The 20606-nt window shown below is 42.2% G+C and overlaps 1 protein-coding gene across 1 annotated transcript in view; it reads left to right on the forward strand.

Annotated features, from left to right (window-relative positions):
- LOC138259642 (acylamino-acid-releasing enzyme-like) overlaps positions 1–10806 on the forward strand; it is a 256897-nt gene extending 246091 nt beyond the window's left edge. The window contains exons 7-8 of the mRNA XM_069207499.1: positions 2347–2453; positions 9367–10806. Of these exons, the coding sequence (XP_069063600.1) occupies positions 2347–2453; positions 9367–9523 (264 nt within the window). The 3' untranslated portion in view covers positions 9524–10806. The remainder of the gene's footprint in view (positions 1–2346; positions 2454–9366) is intronic.
- Positions 10807–20606: the final 9800 nt, after the last annotated feature.

Raw genomic sequence — 20606 nt, forward strand, 5'->3', positions numbered from 1 at the left:
TCACTTCTCAATATCCTTAGGGAGAATCAAGCTTGTTTGAAAATTCATGAAAGCACTGAAGTATTTCGCTAGTGCACTACATAAACTATGGCATTTTAGCACATTTATATGAAAATTGTGATGTTAAATATTTACCTAATTTTCCAAAACTGTTTTTGGTCAGATCCCCCTCACCCAACCATCCAAATAAATCCTAGTATGACATTACCTCGTTAAACTCATTCACTCTTCTACTAGCCATAAAACGAGAAAGGAAGACACTTTCTGGAGAGGTATATTGGTCTGTATTTTGTCCTGACCTCTGCATGAGTCTGTGCTGGAAGAAGGGTGTGCAGCCAAGCTTGGAAAATGTATCCTCGTTTTCTAACCTTGGTACCCACTGGAGTCTCTGGCAGTGCCCCCTATCAGATGTTTGGAGCATGGCCCCCAAGTGTAGAAGCGCCTGGTAGCTTAATGGCCTTTGAAACAGAGTTGTCGGACATTTTCAGTTTGATTGACATTGTCTAAGTTGGGGATGTTTCTTGCAACAGTTACACAATCTATTGGCAACATGGACCGAGCTTGCTAGATACAGTCAATAAGAGTCACCCCTCTACAGCATGTAATACATTGGTAAATCAGTAACACCACCACTCAAAAACAGCATGTATTACTTACAGCAGTTGACTTCACCCCAGCCCTTCTGGTCTCCGTCAACATTCATAACCACTCAGGCCTTTTAGTGACTAATGCTGATGCACTGCTTCCCTCTAGTGACCACTGAGGGTTAAAAGTCTAGCGGCAGGATTTTGAGTGTGATTACTCCATCATAGCAACAAAATATGTTACTCTGTCACCCTGACAGAGTAACTGAACTCCGGATTTAGAGATTGCCTGCTGCCCAAGGGGACATCTCTTACATTGGCCGGTGCCGTCGTCATGGTGGTTCCTGTTAATGCACTGAAAATGTGCCTGTTAATGCACTGAAAATGTGCCATCCGGCTTGATCAACATGGAGGAGCCACACTCACACTTTCTGTTTATATTTTCAAAAAGAAAATCCTAAACCGTGATTTTCTTTTTGAATATAAACAAATCACCGCACACGCCATCGGAATTGTGAAGCAGAGGACACAGACTCGTCTCTGCTGCTGACACACAGAAGGTCCGACCGACTCTAACCGAGGCGGAAGTACTCTGTCAAGCTCTAGATGTGTCCTCATTTTAGGCGCGACTGTTTCCTTTCGTCCCTTTCAACTGCTAAGTAAATAGTTGAGGAATTATTATTACAAATGTTATTTTTATATTGCTGCTAATTTACATTTTTGTATATGTTTAATATGTAATTAATTTGTAATTAAATTGGTTGAATGAATTAAGGGAATATTGTTCTTCCAATGGCTATTAACTAATTCCCATTGATCCTGTTTATTAAATGGCTTCTAGCTGTATAAATGTTAACTATTTGTAATAAACTGGTTTAGACCTTTACCTTCGTTATCATTCAGCTGCCTTGCTGTGTGAAGTATTTTACCTCAGGCCTCCCGTGCACAATCCCAGCACAGCTGATTGTAGAAAAGGTGACCTCTGCCAGTCCAAGCACTAAAGAGCTATGCTAGCCCCTTAACGCTTGGGGTCCACAGAGCTGAAAATACGTTGCAACTTCAAATGATGTTTTAAGGCATCACCAGCTTTGTGAAGTGAAAATGTGGTTCAGATTAGAAAATGAAAAACTGGTGAGACAAAACGATGCCCCTCCACAGCACTGCTCGGATCCCAACAGATGGAAGTACATCTTCCCTCTATAGCAGCTCCTGAAAACTGGCTGAATGCCTGCTGCCACTTGAGGTTTAAGGTGTGCTGCAGTAGGAAAGCTACCCACAATCAGCAGCCAGTGTCCTCTCAGTGTGCTGCTCTGGTGCCGCACTAGATAATCCCCTGTAGCCAAAGTCAGGCCTTTCAGGGCGGGACTTCCAGCTGTGAAGAATTGTCTGGAGCATTCCAGTGCATCACATACAGTCATAAGGTGAGGTGTGCCCAACTCTGGAAATTTTGCTCTGCCTGGGTGGATACCGCGTTGTCTTGCAAATTCCTGTTTTAGAGTAAACATTGAACTCTTTCAAGAAAATTATGGGGCTGCTGCAAACTAGCTCCAGGACCAATGCATTTACGAAAGTGTGTGCCTGGCAATACTGTAACACTTTGTAATGTATTGCCATACAGAAGTGCTGCAGTACATCCTGGGATCTGAAACGAAGACTCCGAATTGTCCAGTATAGAGTGGATGCCAATAAACCAGATTAAAAAATGTGCTAGACTGGTATATGTCACAGAAGGATGTTTATTTATGATAAATGCATTTTGCAGGTAAAAACTCCACTTCTTCTGCTTCTTGGTGAGAAAGACAGGCGCATTTCTCCTCATCACGGGATGGAGTATTTCAGAGCACTCAGAGCCAAAGGGGTTCCCACACGGTGAGTGAAAATTAAGTTTTTTTGTGGACACTTAAAATAAATTATGCCATTTCTTTATCTAGAGTGTTACTTCGTGTTTCCTCACTAACAGATTAATCTGGTGCAATGTCACTTAAACCACAAATCTCCATGTAGTGAGAAAGGCAAACTTTATTAAGACAGGCCTGAGGTTTATTCATGAGTCAGATACAAAAAATATACCCAGTGAAACACGGTGATTAACCTGATCATCCACTCTCCCTTAAAGCTCCCCAAAAATGTCAAGTGATCCCCAAAAAATGGATTCGTCCACTTGTGACTCACTCCCCCCCAACTACTGCAAAGCCTTAAAACTGGACCTTTCCTAAAGTAGCATATATTAGCTAAACCCAGCCCACTTCTTACATCACTTTTCAAAACTTACATGAAAATACAAAAAACCATCCACCCTCAAATCCCTAATGCAGTTCGTCACACCTGCAAATGACACCACACTGGACTGGGTGGGCAGAAGAACCAACACAACACTCTTCTGTACACTAACTGCCCATTTATCGAGTCAGCCAGAAGAGATTGAACTCCTGGCCCCTCAACCAAATATGCTTGACCCTAAGCCAAACCCCTCAGACGGACATAGCCTATCCCCATCTTATCTCTGTGGCCAGTTCTACCCACCTGAAATAGCCTTAGGGTGACAGGCCATCAGGACTTTCTCCTCCCAAGCCACCATTTAGCATAATTCTGCAGGTAATTCAACATTCAGATACAATAAAGTAAAGCCTTATTAATATATAGTGAACAGAACACCCTGATCATCCCCCTCCAATAAAGCACCTCTAAAATACCAAATAATCCCTCACAATGCACACTAACATTTCATCTCTCTTATTTCACAGGCATTCTTTCTGCAGCCACCTCACTCAACTAGTCACCAAACTCTCAAAGCTATCCCCATTTTAACCTGCTCCAATTTTCTCATACTTTTACCCTGGCCCCTGAGCTGTGCCCCTCTAAAGGACGACATGCCAACTTGCGACTCATCACCCTCCATTAACTACCAACAACCAGGAAAACACTTTAGGTGTTTTCCTGTTCCAATCACCCCCCGCCCCCTTCAAACACAAAATGCATTATAACCGAAGTGTCTTCCTTAATGTTTCTATACAATAATACCTTTATTCCTCAACTCATACAAAATACCCTGTTCAACCTGCTCTTCACGCTATCCATGCTTTTCTGTTTTTAGACACAACAACAAACTTCTGGGCACAAATTCAGTCCAGACTGTGCATGTGCCTGCCCAAATGTTCTTCAGCCATACTAAATCATTTTTTATGACCCTCAATAATGAGAGGCCCCATACCTTCACTAAGTCATCTTTGTCAAAATAAATTATTAGCAGATCTTGACATTCTCTACCAAGAACTAGCTTGGCCAATGAAAGCAACAACTGCCCCCACCACTTCACACTCTTACCCCAGCAAAACACCTCATGTCTGATGCTTGCTAGTCCCAAAGAGCAGCCATATGGATGTCTGTTAGCACTTTTTGTAGCCCCTCTAAACAAACTAATGAATACCCCACAGCCCATACGTTGGAAATGGCCTTTCTGCAGGGTCACCCCCAAACATTTTGCCTTCCTCCTCCTCTTTTTCTGACCTCATTTTTGCTGGCTTTAGCACGCTGCGCACTGTACCACTGCTAATCAGTGCTAAAGTGCATATGGTCTCTCCTTAAAACATGGTGACATCGGCTCATACCCAATTGGCTTATTTGATTTACTTGTAAGTCCTGAGTCAAGTGCAGTACACATGCCCAGGGCCTGTAAATTAAATGCTACTAGTGGGCTGCAGCACTGGCTGTGCCACCCACATAAGTAGCCCCCTAACCATGTCTCAGGCCTGCCATTGCAGTGCCTGTGTGTGCCGTGCCACTGCCACTTCGACTTGGCAGTTAAAAGTACTTGCCAAGCCTTAAAGTCCCCTTTTTCTACATATAAGTCACCCCTAAGGTTGGCTCTAGGTAGCCCATAGGGCAGGGTGCTATTTAGGTAAAAGGCAGGACATGAACATGTGTGTTCTATATGTCCTGGTAGTGTAAAACTCATGAATTCGTTTTACACTGCTGTGAGGCCTGCTCCTTTCATAGGATAGCATCAGGGCTACCCTCATATACTGTTTGAGTGGTAGATCCTGATCTAAAAGGAGTAGCCAGCCAGAATGGTGATGCAACATCCTGCTTAATGGTGAAGGTGGATTTTATATTACTATTTTAGAAAGGCTACTTTTAGAAAATGAGCATTTCTCTACACTTAAATCCTTCTGTGCCTTCCAATCCACGTCTGGCTAGGTTTAGTTGACAGCTCCCTTGTGCATTCACTCAGACAACCCCAAACACAGGTTGATCAGTCACACTTTCATACATCTATATATTGAATGGGTCTTCCTGGGCTGGGAGGGTCTGACACTTACATGTCAAAGGACAGTAGCCTGCCCTCACACAAAGGACTACCACACCACCTAATGGGACCATGGCAGACAGGATGGAACTGAAAGGGGATCTTGTGCACTTCTAAGCCACTCTTTAAAGTCTCCCCACTTCAAGGGCACATTTGGGCATCTAAGCAGGGTCTCTGACTGTACCAACTCAGACACTTCTGAGGTAGACACTTTACTTTATCAAGACACTTCCTGGAGAAGATAACCTGAACCAGAACCTGCAACCTGCCAAAAAGAACTGCCTGGCTGCCCAAAGGACTCACCTGACTGCTTTCTGAGAAGGACTGCTGCCTTGCTGTTGCCCTGCTGCCTTGCTGACCTCTGGCTGTGCTGAGAAGTGCTCTCCAAGGGATTGGATAGAGCTTGCCTCCTGTTCCCTGAAGTATAAGGACCAAAAAGATTTCATTCCTGCAATAAGAAATCTCGGTGCAATGAAAATCGATGCACCCCCTGCCAGAAACGATGCACACCCTGCACCGCGGTGAGAAAATCCCCGCTTGCCGAACCGGAATGACGCAGACCGACTTTGTAAGGAAAAGATCGATGCAGCACCAGTGTAGCAACCAGAAATTCGACACACCGCCCACTGGATCAACGCACAGCCGAGCCGGAACGATGCAGCCCAACTTCCTGAGAGGAATCGACACAGCGCCTGCCGTGCGGTAGAATTTTCCACGCAATGCCCACCGGATCAACGCAGCCCCTGTGACTTCGTCCTCCAGCGCCGGATTTCAACGCATCGTCCACGGGGTGTCTGAAAACCCCGCAACCTGAAGAGGATCCAAGTCCGAGCACCAGAAATCGACGCAAAGCCTTCCCTGTGTGAAAAACAAACGACGCATTGCCATGTGCGGCCTGAGAAATCAACGCACGCCTCCCTATTTTCCACACCTCTCCTCCTCTGTGGTCCCTTGCGGAGAATTTGAACGCAAACCAGGTACTTTGTGCTTGCAAGAGACATTTGTTGTTTGTAAGAGACTAATGACACTTCATATCATTTTACAGTGATGTTTCAACATATACTTATTGCATCTTGATCGTTTTGACCTGCATCTTATCAGATAAATATTATATATTTTTCTAAACACTGTGTGGTGTATTTTTGTGGTGTTCTACTGTGTTATTGCATGATTTTTTGCACAAATACTTTACACATTGCCTTCTAAGTTAAGCCTGACTGCTCAGTGCCAAGCTACCAGAGGGTGGGCACAGGATAATTCAGATTGTGTGTGACTTACCTTGACTGGAGTGAAGGTCCTTGCTTGGTCAGGGGGTAACCTGTCTGCCAACCAAAGACCCCATTTCTAACACCATGTCACAATGTATGCCAATGTTGGGCCTTGTTTGCAACCTACAATAAAATATAAACAACATCACTATACAGAAAAACATTAATTAGAACCCAAACCCTTCTCTAATAAAGCACTCACAACATCTGGACCACCACCGTCTAAATCTCTTAAGATTCTCATTCTGGAGACCCAACACTGCAGCCTCAGATGCTGCTCCAATTGGGAGAAATTGTGTACTAAACTTTCTAACATTCAGACCCAGGTAAGTGCATGAATTTCTCAACACTCTCAAAAGATGGTCCACCGTACCTCTTGTGCCATCAGCACGACAAAAAAAAAATCATCATCACTGCAAGACTATAAATGTAGGTACTTCTTCCAATTCAGCAGTGGACAAACCTTGGTTAATATGACTGGCTGTATTACCACCCATATACCCAACCCATTCAGGTCTGTTTTAGAATGGCAAAGCCATATTTTCCAGTCAGAATCTTCCTACCTCAACCTCGAACCTGGTCTATCCCTTGAGCTTAATAGCTCAGACACATACAGAAAGCTACAAAAACCTCCATACCATGAAAAGCCTGACAACTTCATCCTCAAAACTATTATAACAACGGAAAACCAAACCTCCCAATATTTTCGTCATAGAGCAAAATTATATTGGTTTCCCCAAAGTGGCTCTTCACCTATTAACCTCAGCCCAACCTGTCAATACCCTCTTGACCAACCCCCCAGCTGATGGGTCATGCCCTCAAAATAACTTCAAATAAAAAGGCAAACCACCTGAGTTCTCAGCAATACTAACAGCTGACAAACCCTTGCCAATCAAAGCAACTACAAAATGCAAGTTCTCATTGCGCAGCTCAAAACGCTTCATATCACCCTCTCAGACTTTCCCCTCTCCTAAATCTCAACCCAAGCCTGCCAATCGGACTGTCTAGAGTTATGAAACATGTTGTTCAACTAAATTCAGTGTGCTCATGTCCCTTTCAGCAACCCAATCTTATCTCTTCTGCTCCTTGGGCTAGGTGTCAGAACCTTTGCCACTGCGATCAAGATACTCATTAATATAATTGTTCATCCCAGGGAACTGTTTTGGTTAAAAAAATAATATTAAAATGCGAGCAAACCCAGCATAATGGTCCTGAAAAGGTGAAAAACCACAAGGTCCTTTGCCTTCTGTTTGTTAGCAAACTCCATAACTGTCATGCTCTTAACGTTAAAAATACTCTTCTGTTTGACAGTTCCGCCCTCTATAACACCAGCACAATCACCAGTGAAATTTCTTTTTAAAAAGCAATTGTTCTGCCCTGACTCTACCAATGACTTGGCTACTCTTACACACACTATTATCCATCCAACAAAAGGCCAAATCCAAGAGATTCCGTGGTATCTGAAAACGTCTGTGCATGCCAGTCTATCTCTCCTTCTGCAAAAAACATACTTACACCTTTGAAGTTGTCCAGAAAATGCTGCCTAACATTCAAGTCAGCCATCAAAGCAATTGTAATATGCACCCTGTTGGTGTGGTAATACTGCCCTGCCATGGCAAAACCTAAACATCTACAAAACGTTCTGCCACCCCTTACCTCTCTGCATGCAAAACGGAGGTGCCCCAAAAGGTAGTGGACGTTATGAAATATTCCTATTGGGTAACGTGCTCCAAGCAGAGTTGGCCAGTGCAGGGGTTGGGGCATCACTGATAGCTGGTCATCAACGCAATAAGGCTGTTCGGCACTGGCGGAGTAGCCTCTGGTGGATAAGAGCAGCCATCAAAGGTCGAATTTCCAGAAAGCTAATTCTGCTGAATAAGTGAGACTTCCTTTATCTATCACAGTTGGTAGGGGACTCCTGCCCCCTAGAGAAGCAAAAACCAAATCCTCCTTTATGCCAGGCACCACAAACCTGACAAACCTGGAAGACAGAACTGAAATTAAACCTGAAGACATCTTTGTGTCTGCCTTGACCCAGGGGAATGACTGTTGCATGATCTGCTAAGGCACCTGATGGCAACAGGAGAAACATTGATCGCAAGATCATGGCAACTGAAGATAGCATGGACAAACTCAAGGGGACAGTGGGCTACCAGAAAGTGCCACCTGACAGGAGGAATATATGGAGAGTCGAGAGAGCTTCAGGAAATGCACCATATCTGCCATGATCTGGTGGTAAAAAGAAGTGAAAATTCTGTTCAGTGTACTGTGGGCCTCATGCCTGAGAATACTGGAATCTCCCAACACTGATGATGGGGAAAACATCAGAGATGTAATTAAGCAACTTCTGAAAACATACATCGGAGGAGAAGAATGTGCAACACCTGTGGAAGTCTACAGGGGGATACAGTTTGCCACAGATACAGGGACAGAATTGGTTTAGCTGGAAACTTGAGGACTGAGAGAGGAGATCACACTTGTAGATTTTCTACAAGAAAAGCAAAATGATAATGATATAAGTAGGGCCATGCCACATACGTGGTCGAAACTACAACTCAGAGTTCTTGGTGTTGAGATGCAGTGCCTCATTGCGGTACTCTGTGACACTTTCGGTGCAGAGTGATGGTAAAACTTTGCAGTCACAAATCCCAAGGTGGCAAGAGATTTTCTGGAGAGCTAAATGCTCGATGCCAAACACGAGCCACAGATGAGAGGAGCGAAGGAGACCTGGCTGAAAATGGTGGGCAGAGGAATCAACCAGCATCCTGGGGAAAGTGTTGAACTGGTATGCACTGTAGAAATTGCGACTTAAGATTGTCTTTATCCCTTCCCCCTTATCCCTCCTTTTCTTTGAGAGAGCAGTAGGATTTATATCGATTCAGTTTGGTGTTCTATCTTGCATTGGCATGTAGATCGTCCTCTTAGGAAGGTCTGGCATTTAAACGAAAGAGTATTAGTAAGATGTTGGTTCAAATTGAACAATGACACATTATATTCAATAAAAAGACTTAAATGTATATCCAGAGGTGGATTATCTTCTGGATTTAGCGCTTCCTCTTCAAATTCAATCATTTGTCAGTGCCACCCTTCTCCTGGGGGGGGCACTATCAAAGGAGATGTTTCATTTGTGTGATCTACAGCTGTTGAATCTATCTCTTGCAGTTTGCTGAGGCCTCTACTGTACTAACCCTGGGTCACTTTCCCACAGTGTTCTCTGGTATCCTGACAATCATTCGCTGTCTACTGTGGAAGCAGAAGCTGACGGCATTGTAAACAGCACAACATGGATTGTTCGTTATCTGCCATCATTTGAGAAAAATCAGGAACACAAGCCACCTGAACGTACTTATCCTGTGAGGACATGAGTTTCCACCTTCTTGTAGAGACTAAAAAGAGGATAGTACGAAGATTTTCCTTACTGTTTTTTAAAATGTACCATAATGTTTTCTTTCACATTTTGTCCTTTACATGAGGCTCTTGCACAATCTTCCCAAACAATTAATAATGATCAATAAATATTTCAAAATATAGTTAATAAAGCTTCAAAATTGCAGATAAAATAAAAATAAAATATTGTGAGGTCAAATATTGAATATGGGTAAAACAGAGCGTAACTGGCAATATTTTTAGTGTGGCACTGCATTTCACAAGAAGACTGATGCAAAACCTGTGTTTTAGTATTTAAACATGAATAAGGTACGCCACTAGAGGGAAGCAGTAAACAACTGAGTAGTATACTGTGAACCTTTCATCAAATGAACACATGGAAGGGGACTGTGTAATGTGACATGTGTGCACACCCCTTTTCTGGATTACCCCACCCCCCCTCAAATTCTGAGCAGAGTCCCTCTAGGAAGTGTTGTCACTCATGAATCCCCTGAAGCTCGGCCCTGGAAATGGATGAAGGTGTCTCGGCAGGAAGAGATTTTAGTGGTGACCCAGGAACAGGCAGCACAGGGTCAAACCACACAGCCATGATATTTTCGGTGGATCTGACCCTACCACCCGGGTAAAAAACACATTCACCCTTTGATTCCATTCCACTGTGCAACGTGCAGGAAGTGACCTGGCAGAAAGGGATGTAGGTGGAGACCTCCAGCTAGACCCCACAGGATCAAACCATCCTTTGGCAGTATACAGTGCTCTGATGTCAGAAAAGGTGATATAGGGAGTCACTTCAAAAGGTCCCCAGGAATCAATGTTGAACCCTCTCAACATGTTTTAAATTAAGCACAAACATATTTTGTGAGCTGCACAGATCGATAGGAAACAGTTTGTCTTGATGACCAATTCTGAGCAAACACCTATTGAAAGGAAATGGAAACTGAAAAGATGCAATGTTTTATTTGCAAAAAAGTCTTAAACATCCTTTGATAAATTGATGCCCTGATGAAGTCTTTAAGATTATTATCTTATTGGACGAAACACGTGTTGGCGTTTGGCTGTTGTTGATTCATGAATATTGAATCGATGAACGTTTTCATTTTCCGAAATGATCTGCTCTTCTGAAAGAATAAATTGAGTTCTATTCACTCACGAATTCCTGTCCGTCAGAGAAATTCATCATGTTACTTTGGCATCAAATATTTAATATGGACCATGAAACATTTACTTAAATACTGAGAATTGATACACGAGTGCCGTGACATTTTGTTCTTATTATTATTAGTTTCCCAGGAAACACCAGAGGAGATAGGAAGATCCTCTTGCCATGAGCACCGTGCCTGCAATGTTTGTCATTTAATCTTGTGGAGATTTCCTGTGAGCGCTTATCTCCTATGTGACCCTTCCTATTTTGTTTTGCCTTTCATCCTTTGATAAATTGTTTTGTTGTTGAAAAGAAAATTAAAATCAAACATACAAAATATGCAGTTACAAGACATATCGTCTAACAAAAGTTGCAAGTTTTTAAACTGCTCTCATTATCTAAGAGAGACGTTGTGGAAAGAAAGAAATCTAGGATCGGGCTGCGAAAAAAACTGTTCTTTAGGGGTTGAGAACAGCATAAAGAAAGTTTTATTGAAAGATTCTAAAAGATTTCTGTAACCTCGCTACCTGCACAGATAGAAGGAATTTCTATCTATGCAGTGGCCTGCATGAAAAGATCCAATTTTGTGCTTTTCTCTGGGGGGTGTTAAGCTATGAATTTGATTGTGCATGTTGGATAATTTCTCCAACTAACCGTTATAAACAAACTCTTGTGTCTCATTCCTTGAGAATACGTCTTCGTTTTCTACTAAAGAGTTTACCCAGCACTTGTTCCATGTTTTTTAATATTTAGTGAAGTTTTTAAACTGTCCTTCAACAAAGGGCTCTGCAGATGGTGGGTGACTTTCAGAGTCAGGGCTATACAAAGTCAGCTTGTTTTTCCTCCAATTTAGTTCCTGTCAAAGGTACTTTGGAAATTTCTGAACAATCTTTTGCAGAGATTAGCCAAGACGTACCTCATTGAATCATTTCAGACAAGAACTTCTTTTTATTTCAGATTCCAATTGTATTTGAAGTGTCTTATGCGTTATAAGGGCTTGCATCCAACTGATTAAACTGATCACTAGGCAACTAAGTCCATGTTCTGTGCATAGTCCCCAAGCTTTTACTAAAACAACTGGTGACCAGAAGAAAGCTATGCCCAATAATGACCCTATGAATCTGCCAGGTGGTGTATACTACAACACTGCTTCAAATTTATAATTGCTGTTCAAATTTTGGGACCCATAATACCCATACTTCGGGTTTGTCAGATCATCTGGTCTTGGCGGAAGGAGACACCTTCTGTAGTCACACATTCATCAAGACGTGAGTCCCCCAAGGAGCCTGCACATGCTCCTGTTATTAAGACATACAAACAATGCCGCAAGGTAAGACTTATTCTTACCTATGTGCAGAGATACACATAATACTTGGAATAGAGATCCCATCAGCTCTGTCAAAGGTATGAGGCATTGTGAGGGCTCTATCTGGGCCCCAAAACATTTGGCTCTTTAATAGCATGACAGAGACATAGGACCTGAATTAGAGTTTGGTGGACTGTTACTCTGTCATAAATGTGACAGATATCCCATCTGCCAGATTACAAGTTCCATTGGATATAAAGCACTTGTAATACAGTGGGCAGTATATCTGTCATGTTTGTGATGGCATAACCCGTCTGCCGAATGCTAAATTAGGCTGATAATTCTCATGGCTCATCCTCTTTTTGATGTTTAACCCTGCCCATTTATCCTTGAATGAAAGGAATTTATTTGGGTGAACATAGAGACACTTATAGCAATAATCTTGATACCTCTCTTATCCAGCAAAATGTATTGTGAACTTCCTCTAATTGAGCCAAAGCCATGCTGGTAGTATTATCTTTGGTGGGATGAGTCAGCCTATTTTGAAGCATGCCATGATGATGTGGGTGAGGCTTTATCTACCATTCTTAATATGACGTATTCCCTTTGACTCTTGCGTTTACAAGTAGGATTGGTGATCCGGTATGTTATTGCATCAGTTATGTGTTTGTGTTTGATGTTAGGAGTATGTGTGATAACTGAAAACCTCTAACTCTCCTTTTGTGGTATACTAATCCGACACATTACCAGCCTGGACAAACTGACAAAGAAACTACTGATTGTGCTAGAAGTGAGGCATTTAGAGAAAGTTTAACTTGTTGAGCAAAAAATAATTCATTTAATGCCCCCCCCCGCTCTGCCTACTGTGCTTACCACAATAGACAAGGCACTTTGGTCCGGCTCCGGTGTCTGTCACTGTGTGTCCTGTATTGGCACATTGCACAAGGACACAATGTGGAGGGCTCATCTGAATATGGTCTCAGCAGAAGAACAGTAGTCAGGACTGAAACCCAGCTGGATACCTCCCTCTATGCCAGCACTAGTACACACTGCCATTCTTCTAGATCTATAACTATTGAAAGACTAGCCTGGTTTCCCATTTGTGACAGTCATAGCAGAAAGACTACTATACCTATTATGAACAATATTTGTCCTAGTAGGCTTCCTTCTATAATTATTGGTATCTGAAAGCTTCCCTGGTCTTCCTTTTCTGCCATGTTAGGTTGGAAAATCACTGGGCAGCTGAAAACTTTCAGTGAAGCAGCTGACAGTTTCCCTATTCGATCATCATACAGGAGCTGGTCCCTGGTTTCAGCCTGTGGACTAATGCAGACACCAGGTTCCAGGTGTTGTCAGGCATCGAATGAGGTATAGGAGAGGCCTACAGGTGGGAAGAGTTTGTTCTGCAGAGCTTGGATAAGATTAGAATGGGAGGAGTGACATGTCTCCGCCTAGCTTTTGGGCAAGGCTGTGGAGAGGGGAAGGCCTGAGTGCCATAGCACTATGTGAATACTGTGCTCTAAAATGCACCATTTTGCTCTTATTTCCTGCAGACATTTCCCTTCTGGGGGGTAAAAACGCATGAAAACGTCATGGAGGAACTAGCGTAATTCAGTTAGTAGCAGCCTTTTATGTCCCATCACCTACCAAGTTCACCAGCTCCACCTGTTTCATCAGGCCTTTCATGTCCTGGCTTTTTATAAGTTCACTATCCCGTACTGGACATATTGGGCCACATGTACGACTGCCAGATTTGACAATTTCCTAATTGTGACTTTTTGTGACTCACAATTAGGAAATCGCAAACTGCGATGTACCAACGTGTCTCAGACATATATTGTGATTCCCAGTGAGTTGAAAATGGACCTGCCTCATCAATATTCTATGAGGCAGGTCACAATTTGCGACAGATTTTGAATGGCCAAAATCACAGGGATGGTGGCCTGCTGGGGCCACTGAGAAAAACAGACCCATCTCACTTGTGCTGTGTAAAACAACATGTAAAAGTGATGTGACCTGAGAGAGAGCTTTGCTTTCTAAAGCCAAAGTCTGTAAGCTGTGTGTTCCTTGGGGAACTCTGTATAAGATCTGAGTCTGTATTGTTTGCAAAAATGTGACATAGCTCTGCTATTTAAAAAGTGAATGTCTGTAATATCTGTATAACCTAAGGTGCACCTCTGATGTGAGGTCTGCTGAGCCTGTAATGGTTGGAGGTATAAGATAAAGCTCTGCAAAAGGTAACTCCTGTAATGTCTGTATAAGTTGAATAGTAGCTCTGCTGTACCATGCCTGAGTTGGCATTCTACGTGTATATGCTAATGAGTTAGCCTACACACTACTGGGGTGTAGTATGTATGTCTAGCTGTGGGCTGACCCTTGCAAAAGGAGTCTGGTGTGCCATTACACAGCAGAGCCCAGTATCTCAGACACCATCTCCCTTCCTCCTAAATACAGTTTTTATAAACAGACATGATTAGGGAAGCACAGCTTCCAATTATTCTACACATGAGCATCAATAATCAATAAAATCTGCAATGTTGCTTTTTAACTAGACCTTTTTTCTTTTAAAATGTACGTCTGAATGCAAAAGATGTAAGTGAAAGTATGTCGATAGCCGAGCTGGCCTCGTAGACTGAGAGCAAACTATTTGCTTTGCAAATTTTGATGTGTTTTCTGTTTTGCTTTGTTCTCTAATCTATGTTGTTGCTGGCCCACTCTGAACGTGTTGGCTAGCTCGAGCAGATCCATTGATGTTAACATAAATCTAGAGCACCCTATTTTTCCCCAACACTTCATTTTGCTTATGTATTTTACCCTGTGGTGTACTGACATGTCCTATGGTGTCTGAACAGATCTTCTGTGATTTTGCCCCTATTACATAATATAAACATTTGCTACAAACAGACTTCACTTATAGTGATTGGTTGATTTAGCAGACACTACTTGTATTCTGCAGGTCGACTTTATTGAACACAATGTGCTGATTTAGCTCTAAAAAGACTTAACCACAAAGCATTGTTCTTTGGTATTAATACTAGTGGGAAAAAGAAAGAATCCACCCAGTAACTGATTTTCAGAATGTGTAATAAGTAAAGTGTTGCTCAAACCTCAGCTTCTACACTCGTCCAAATTGTATGATTGTGAGAAACAAATGTTACTTCAGTGGAACCTATTGGTTTGCCTGTGAGCATCATGAAGTAAATTAATCAAGGATGTGTGCTCCACAAATACCTTACCAATAGATGATTTTACAAACTATAATATTTCTCTTTATCTAATAACAGTATTAGCCATATATGCAATGAACATAACCGACTTATCACTTGGCTCAGGCATGGGGAAGGATTCTTGAATGTGACCTGGGTTCATGTTTACAAACTATTGATTTTAAATAAATTGTATTAATTGCAGTTTTACAGTCTAATGAACTAAACTGAAATACATACAAGTGTTAAAGGTTTTTTTAATAGTTTTTAAGAGCCTTTATGACATTTTTACATTCATTTCGCGTTTTAACATTTTTTAAAACCATACATTTCATTCGTTCAGCTTGTGCTTTGGCTGTTAGGTCTCTAGTATTTCGCTCCCTCACCTCTAGTATTTCGTTTCCCATATGAATCTCTAGGTGAATAGCTCTGCTATCTATTTATTTGTTTAACAATTTTCTATATCTTTATATGCCTAAAGTTGTTAGTGCACCATACTTGTAACAGCAGCTTTCAGAGAAAGTACGAAGAACGAAGATGTACTGTAGAAATTATAGTTGAAACAATTTTTATTAATTGCGAGATTTACAAAAAGGGGCAAATATTAAGAGATAGAGAAGTACAGGTGACCAATACAAGAATTATGATATATGAGGAAGAGGACAGTAAAAATCCAGGGGAGTTTTTGATTCTTTCAAGTTAGCTTTTAAGGAGTTGGAAACAATTTGTTTTCAGCATTTTCCTAAGGGACAGAGGTTCTTTTGAGTTCTTAATGTTGGGGGAAAGGAGCACCACAGCTAGGTTCTGTCACTAATAAATAAATGATTCAATACAAGAGCTGTTTTATATTTTGGATTTTCCAACTGTGATTTTGTGTGACCGAGGCCTTGTTGTCTTCAAGAGATAGTCATGAGTTTGTTTAGAGAAGGATGGTTTCCTAAGTGGTGGGCTTTGCATGTATAGTAGCATGTTTATACTTAATCATGGGCTTGACTGTCAGCCAATTAAGATGTTTCAAAACTGGGGTTGTGGCCACGTTTTTCCTTGGGGCCACATAAATGGCTCGGGAATACCGATTAAGTATTTCCGTTTCATAAGTGATAGATACCGCAGGAATCAGCCATTTAGGAAGTTGTGAATACTTTGATATTCTGACTTCCACCCTGAATGTCCCCCAGAAAAATGGAGAATTAGTTGCCAACAGAATTCCTGAGAAGTTTTGAGTTTTAATTGGATCTTTGACTAAATCTTCTTCAGCTACTCTGCCGAGAAGCATGATTCTTTAGAAAGGATCATTAGGTTTGGCTTTGGCAGCACCCTTGCCCATCGTCAAAGGCACCATATATAACTATTTGTAGCATATATGGAAATAATACCGCACAAAGGCTACTTTTTAAACTACACGATAGGTGAATTAGCGATAAGATGTGCTGCAAACGGGCTGGCTTATCCTTGAAAGTGTATTTTCACTTTGTAGTAAATCAGGATACTGCTTCTGGCTGGAGGAGGTATACAGTAAAAGCTAAGACCTTTTTTACAGACTGAAAAGTTTAGGATATCATGTTGCATCCTGTAAAGTAACCAGCCGCCCCATACTGAGTATATAATAAACAGGGTTGGAGGTGTAATTTCATCACAACTGAAGAACGTACAGTGGCCACTTGTATAAGGTACTCAGTTGCATGAACTAAGCGCCTCGTTATGAGTTACCCTTTAATTGCAGCCGGACTGGTAAGAGTAGTTGCTAGCACTGTCGGAATTTTAAATTTCACAGATACTCTGCAAGCCCATTGTTTTGTGACAGCAGCTAGTCTCCAGGTGAAACTCCAGGTCCAAAAGAGGAATAACAATTGTAACTGGGCTTGGTTTTATCAAGCTGGTCATTGCTCATTTCAGAAGTGGAGCTTCAGGATCCACCTTTCAATCCCAGAGTAACTCCACCTCCCAGAGTCACCACACCGAAATCTGGACGAGGCCCTAAAGACGAGAAGTTATAGTATAAATTTGGGACACTCTACTTTTGGTCCAGATCACAAGTGAATTGGTAACATTTGGTTGTTAAATCCGCACACAGAATTACCAGTAGTGGGCAGAATCACACAATTCTTGTGCGCTTCCAATTTCAAATTACCTGTTCATGGGTAATAACATGCAGCATTAAAAAACTATGCAGATTGTCTTAATTACTGGAGCGATTACCATGCATGAATTCCACCTGCATGTGGACAGGAGTCACTGGGACCAAGTTTTACCGCATTTGGGAATTCCTGGTGCCTTAAAACCTAGAAAGTTGTAATCCCCTTGTGTCCAGACCGTGGAGGTAACTGCTGGAATGTAATTTCTGTTTTATTCATGTACAGACCCTGACGGCATTGGGATGAGGTCTTTTCTGATGAGGACAGGCTTACGTGGCTTTAACTGCTTTTCTTAGTAGCAACAGAAAATCCTCTGACTTGTGTATAACAGTGCTAAATTGGGCTAAAACATACCAGCAGAATTTTCTGCTCCACAGGCATGGTATGGTGGGCAAAATTCCACCAGTAAAATTAGTTCTTCCTCAAAAATTGGAGAGTGTTTTAATCCCTAATAGGAGTTGTAGTTAGGTATAAAAATAAATCAATGTGTTCCACACCAGGTCACGTCTAACAAACTACCCACTAAAGTTTTCTTAGCTACAGAAGTACAGAGTGCTAGTTCTCAACGCGCACAATACATACTAGAGCAAACAGTGTGAGGGCGCTATTACAACCGTAGCTGCCCAGCACCATTTTGTAATGCAGGCCTTCAGTTGGCATTTGCAAATGTCAATGTTTTCTGCATTTCAGGCACACCCGACTACCAGTGCTGCTCGGTGGCCCAATGCTTGCACCATATAACATCATACAAGCAGCAATAATGGTACACATAGATTCGGTAAGGTTTTCTTTCTCCGATAACAGGTTTCTGGATATGGAGGCAATCAAACCCCAAAACCACCCAAAAACGTCATATCTCTGGTTGCCTTGGATTAGACCTCACCCTTCAACAGTTCAGGCAGGTGTCACTGAGTGTTGACAAAGTTCTTAGACACAAATTTGTGAGAATGAAAATTGCCCAACCCTGTATCCGATGACTGAAAGAGCCCATGTTTCACACAAGGCGCAAAGGAGCTTTATAATACGTGTGCAGGGCCAAGGAAGATAATTTTAGCTTTTAGAAGCAGTAATGAAGAGTAGCCCAAAGAAAAGCATTTATGGATGAAAGGGTCTGCTGGTTATGCCCAAACGAGTCATGCCATATTGTCTTGTCAACAGGTCAACGATATCTGCGTGTTTTCTGTAAAATGACCTAATTCCCACGTTCCCAATTAATCAATCAACATTTATAAAGCGCTGCTTAACACTCAGGCGTTCTCTATGTGCTAGCTGGGGGACTCAGGTCTTTGTTGCAACCGATAATTGCAGTGCAGGAGATTATCAACTGTTAACATCCTCCACCAAGAACAATACAATGTAATAATCACATTTTGGAATGTTAACAGTGGGAATGCAAATAAGGTGGAAACCCTGCCTATGACTTTTGTTTTTTGAATTTTTATTTAATTCCATTTTATACCAAACAAACAAACATATTTCTTAGCTGTTGACTTAGCTACGTATACAGCAACACCATGCATAAGAGTATTACACAATGATGGCTAACATGCTGTGGATCAGTCCTTCTGGCAGTCTTTTCAGCATTTGGAGGAGACATAGTGGGTTCCGTCTATAACTTTAGGTATACAATGCGATAAGTGAATGGCATAGATTTGATCTGCAACATTACCATGTTTCATAATAATAATTGTAAAGTCTTCAGCATACACAGTAGGTGGATCTTTGCTTGCTGGAGTCCATATACACACAGTCCCCTACTAGGTCATATTGTTCCAAGGTGCATTCATTGATACTGTGCCGCTTCATCCTCTATTGCAGTTGCAGCAGCCAAATATGCTTGGTACAAGCCCCAGATATCTTTCGGGCGACAACGCAGAGGCAATAGCTTCCGGTATGTGTATGACTGTGTGTTACAGTATGCAATGTCCCTGTGCCATTCACTCAAAGTGGGAGGTGGACCATAAGGCTAACGATGGGCTACCCGATATTTAGCTAGTAGTAGGCCTATTGCCACTAGGTGCCGCACAGCTGCTTGCACCCCTCTATCAGAGCCTAAAAATGCTATCAATGGTTCTAATACCAGCGAGTCTCCAGTAATGGCTTCAAGTCCTTTAAACACAGCTTGCCAGAAGCTCTGCACTCCAGGGCAGTACGAAGCAAGATGTGCAAATCCTGCCTCCTCCTCCTCATAATGTTAGCATTTGACATTATCGTGCAGGCCATAGTGGAATAGTCACGCCGGTGTATAATATACCCTATTAATGTATTTAAAGTGTAACAGCCTATGTCTATTGTTCAATTAAAATATTTTTATTGCAGCTCAACAATACTCCCATTGCTGATCACTTATAGTGAGCACAAGTTCCCTCTGACAGTCGAGTCTAACCTGCATGGTGCCCGGCCTGCACGCCTCCTGGGCATATGCTTAGAATCTGGACACCAGTCCGCAGGGAGTGCTGGTCTGCAAGAGGGAGGTTAGTGCTAGTGTCTCAGGCAAACATGCCTATAATTAGAATCAGTGAGCTGAAGTTATCTCACAACTGGCGGGTCGCTATAATGCATGAAACATATCACATGGTGATCATATCACATGCACCACATCCACATACCAATGTTAATTACTGTTCTTAGTTCCACTTATTCCTAACAGCCAAGGTACATATGAGTGGCGATACAAATTGTAAATATACAGTTACCATACAATATAGTGTTGGACCGATGTAGCAGATGTAATATTGTCATATAGTGCCTACAGACCAGTTTGCAGTGAGTGCTACAAAAAGCAATTTCTGGTATCTAGTAATGCTATGATTCTATTTGCATCTCTTTTTTAATCACAGGAAGTCAAGCTACAAACAAATGTGAATGTGTAATAAACATTAACTGCTACACCCCGACGCCGGGCCGTTTCATGGCAGTACTACCACCATGTAACCGCTAGCAGAGAAGGGAGTATTAATCTCCAAGGCAGTGCTGCTTGCAGCTCGGCCCTGGTGGATTAGGACCGCCTGATAGATGTTAAATTGTACTCTGGAGGTGCTGGTGGCCCGACCGCAGCGCTACCACAGCGGTCATAATGTGGTGGTCGGACAGCCGCATTGTCAGCGGTCTGCCAGCCATAGACAGCATATGACTTAGAGGAGCATATTGTAATCATTTTCGGGAGGCAAGTTGCTGGGTGTGTGGGGGCTCTTTGAAAAATCCTCCCAGGGTTGCTGCTGGCTGTTTAATATTACTCTAGGCAGAAGAAGGCCCCAAGCAAAATGCAAAAAG

This window comes from Pleurodeles waltl, chromosome 9 (assembly GCF_031143425.1).
Source record: "Pleurodeles waltl isolate 20211129_DDA chromosome 9, aPleWal1.hap1.20221129, whole genome shotgun sequence".
Taxonomy (NCBI): Eukaryota; Metazoa; Chordata; class Amphibia; order Caudata; family Salamandridae; genus Pleurodeles; species Pleurodeles waltl.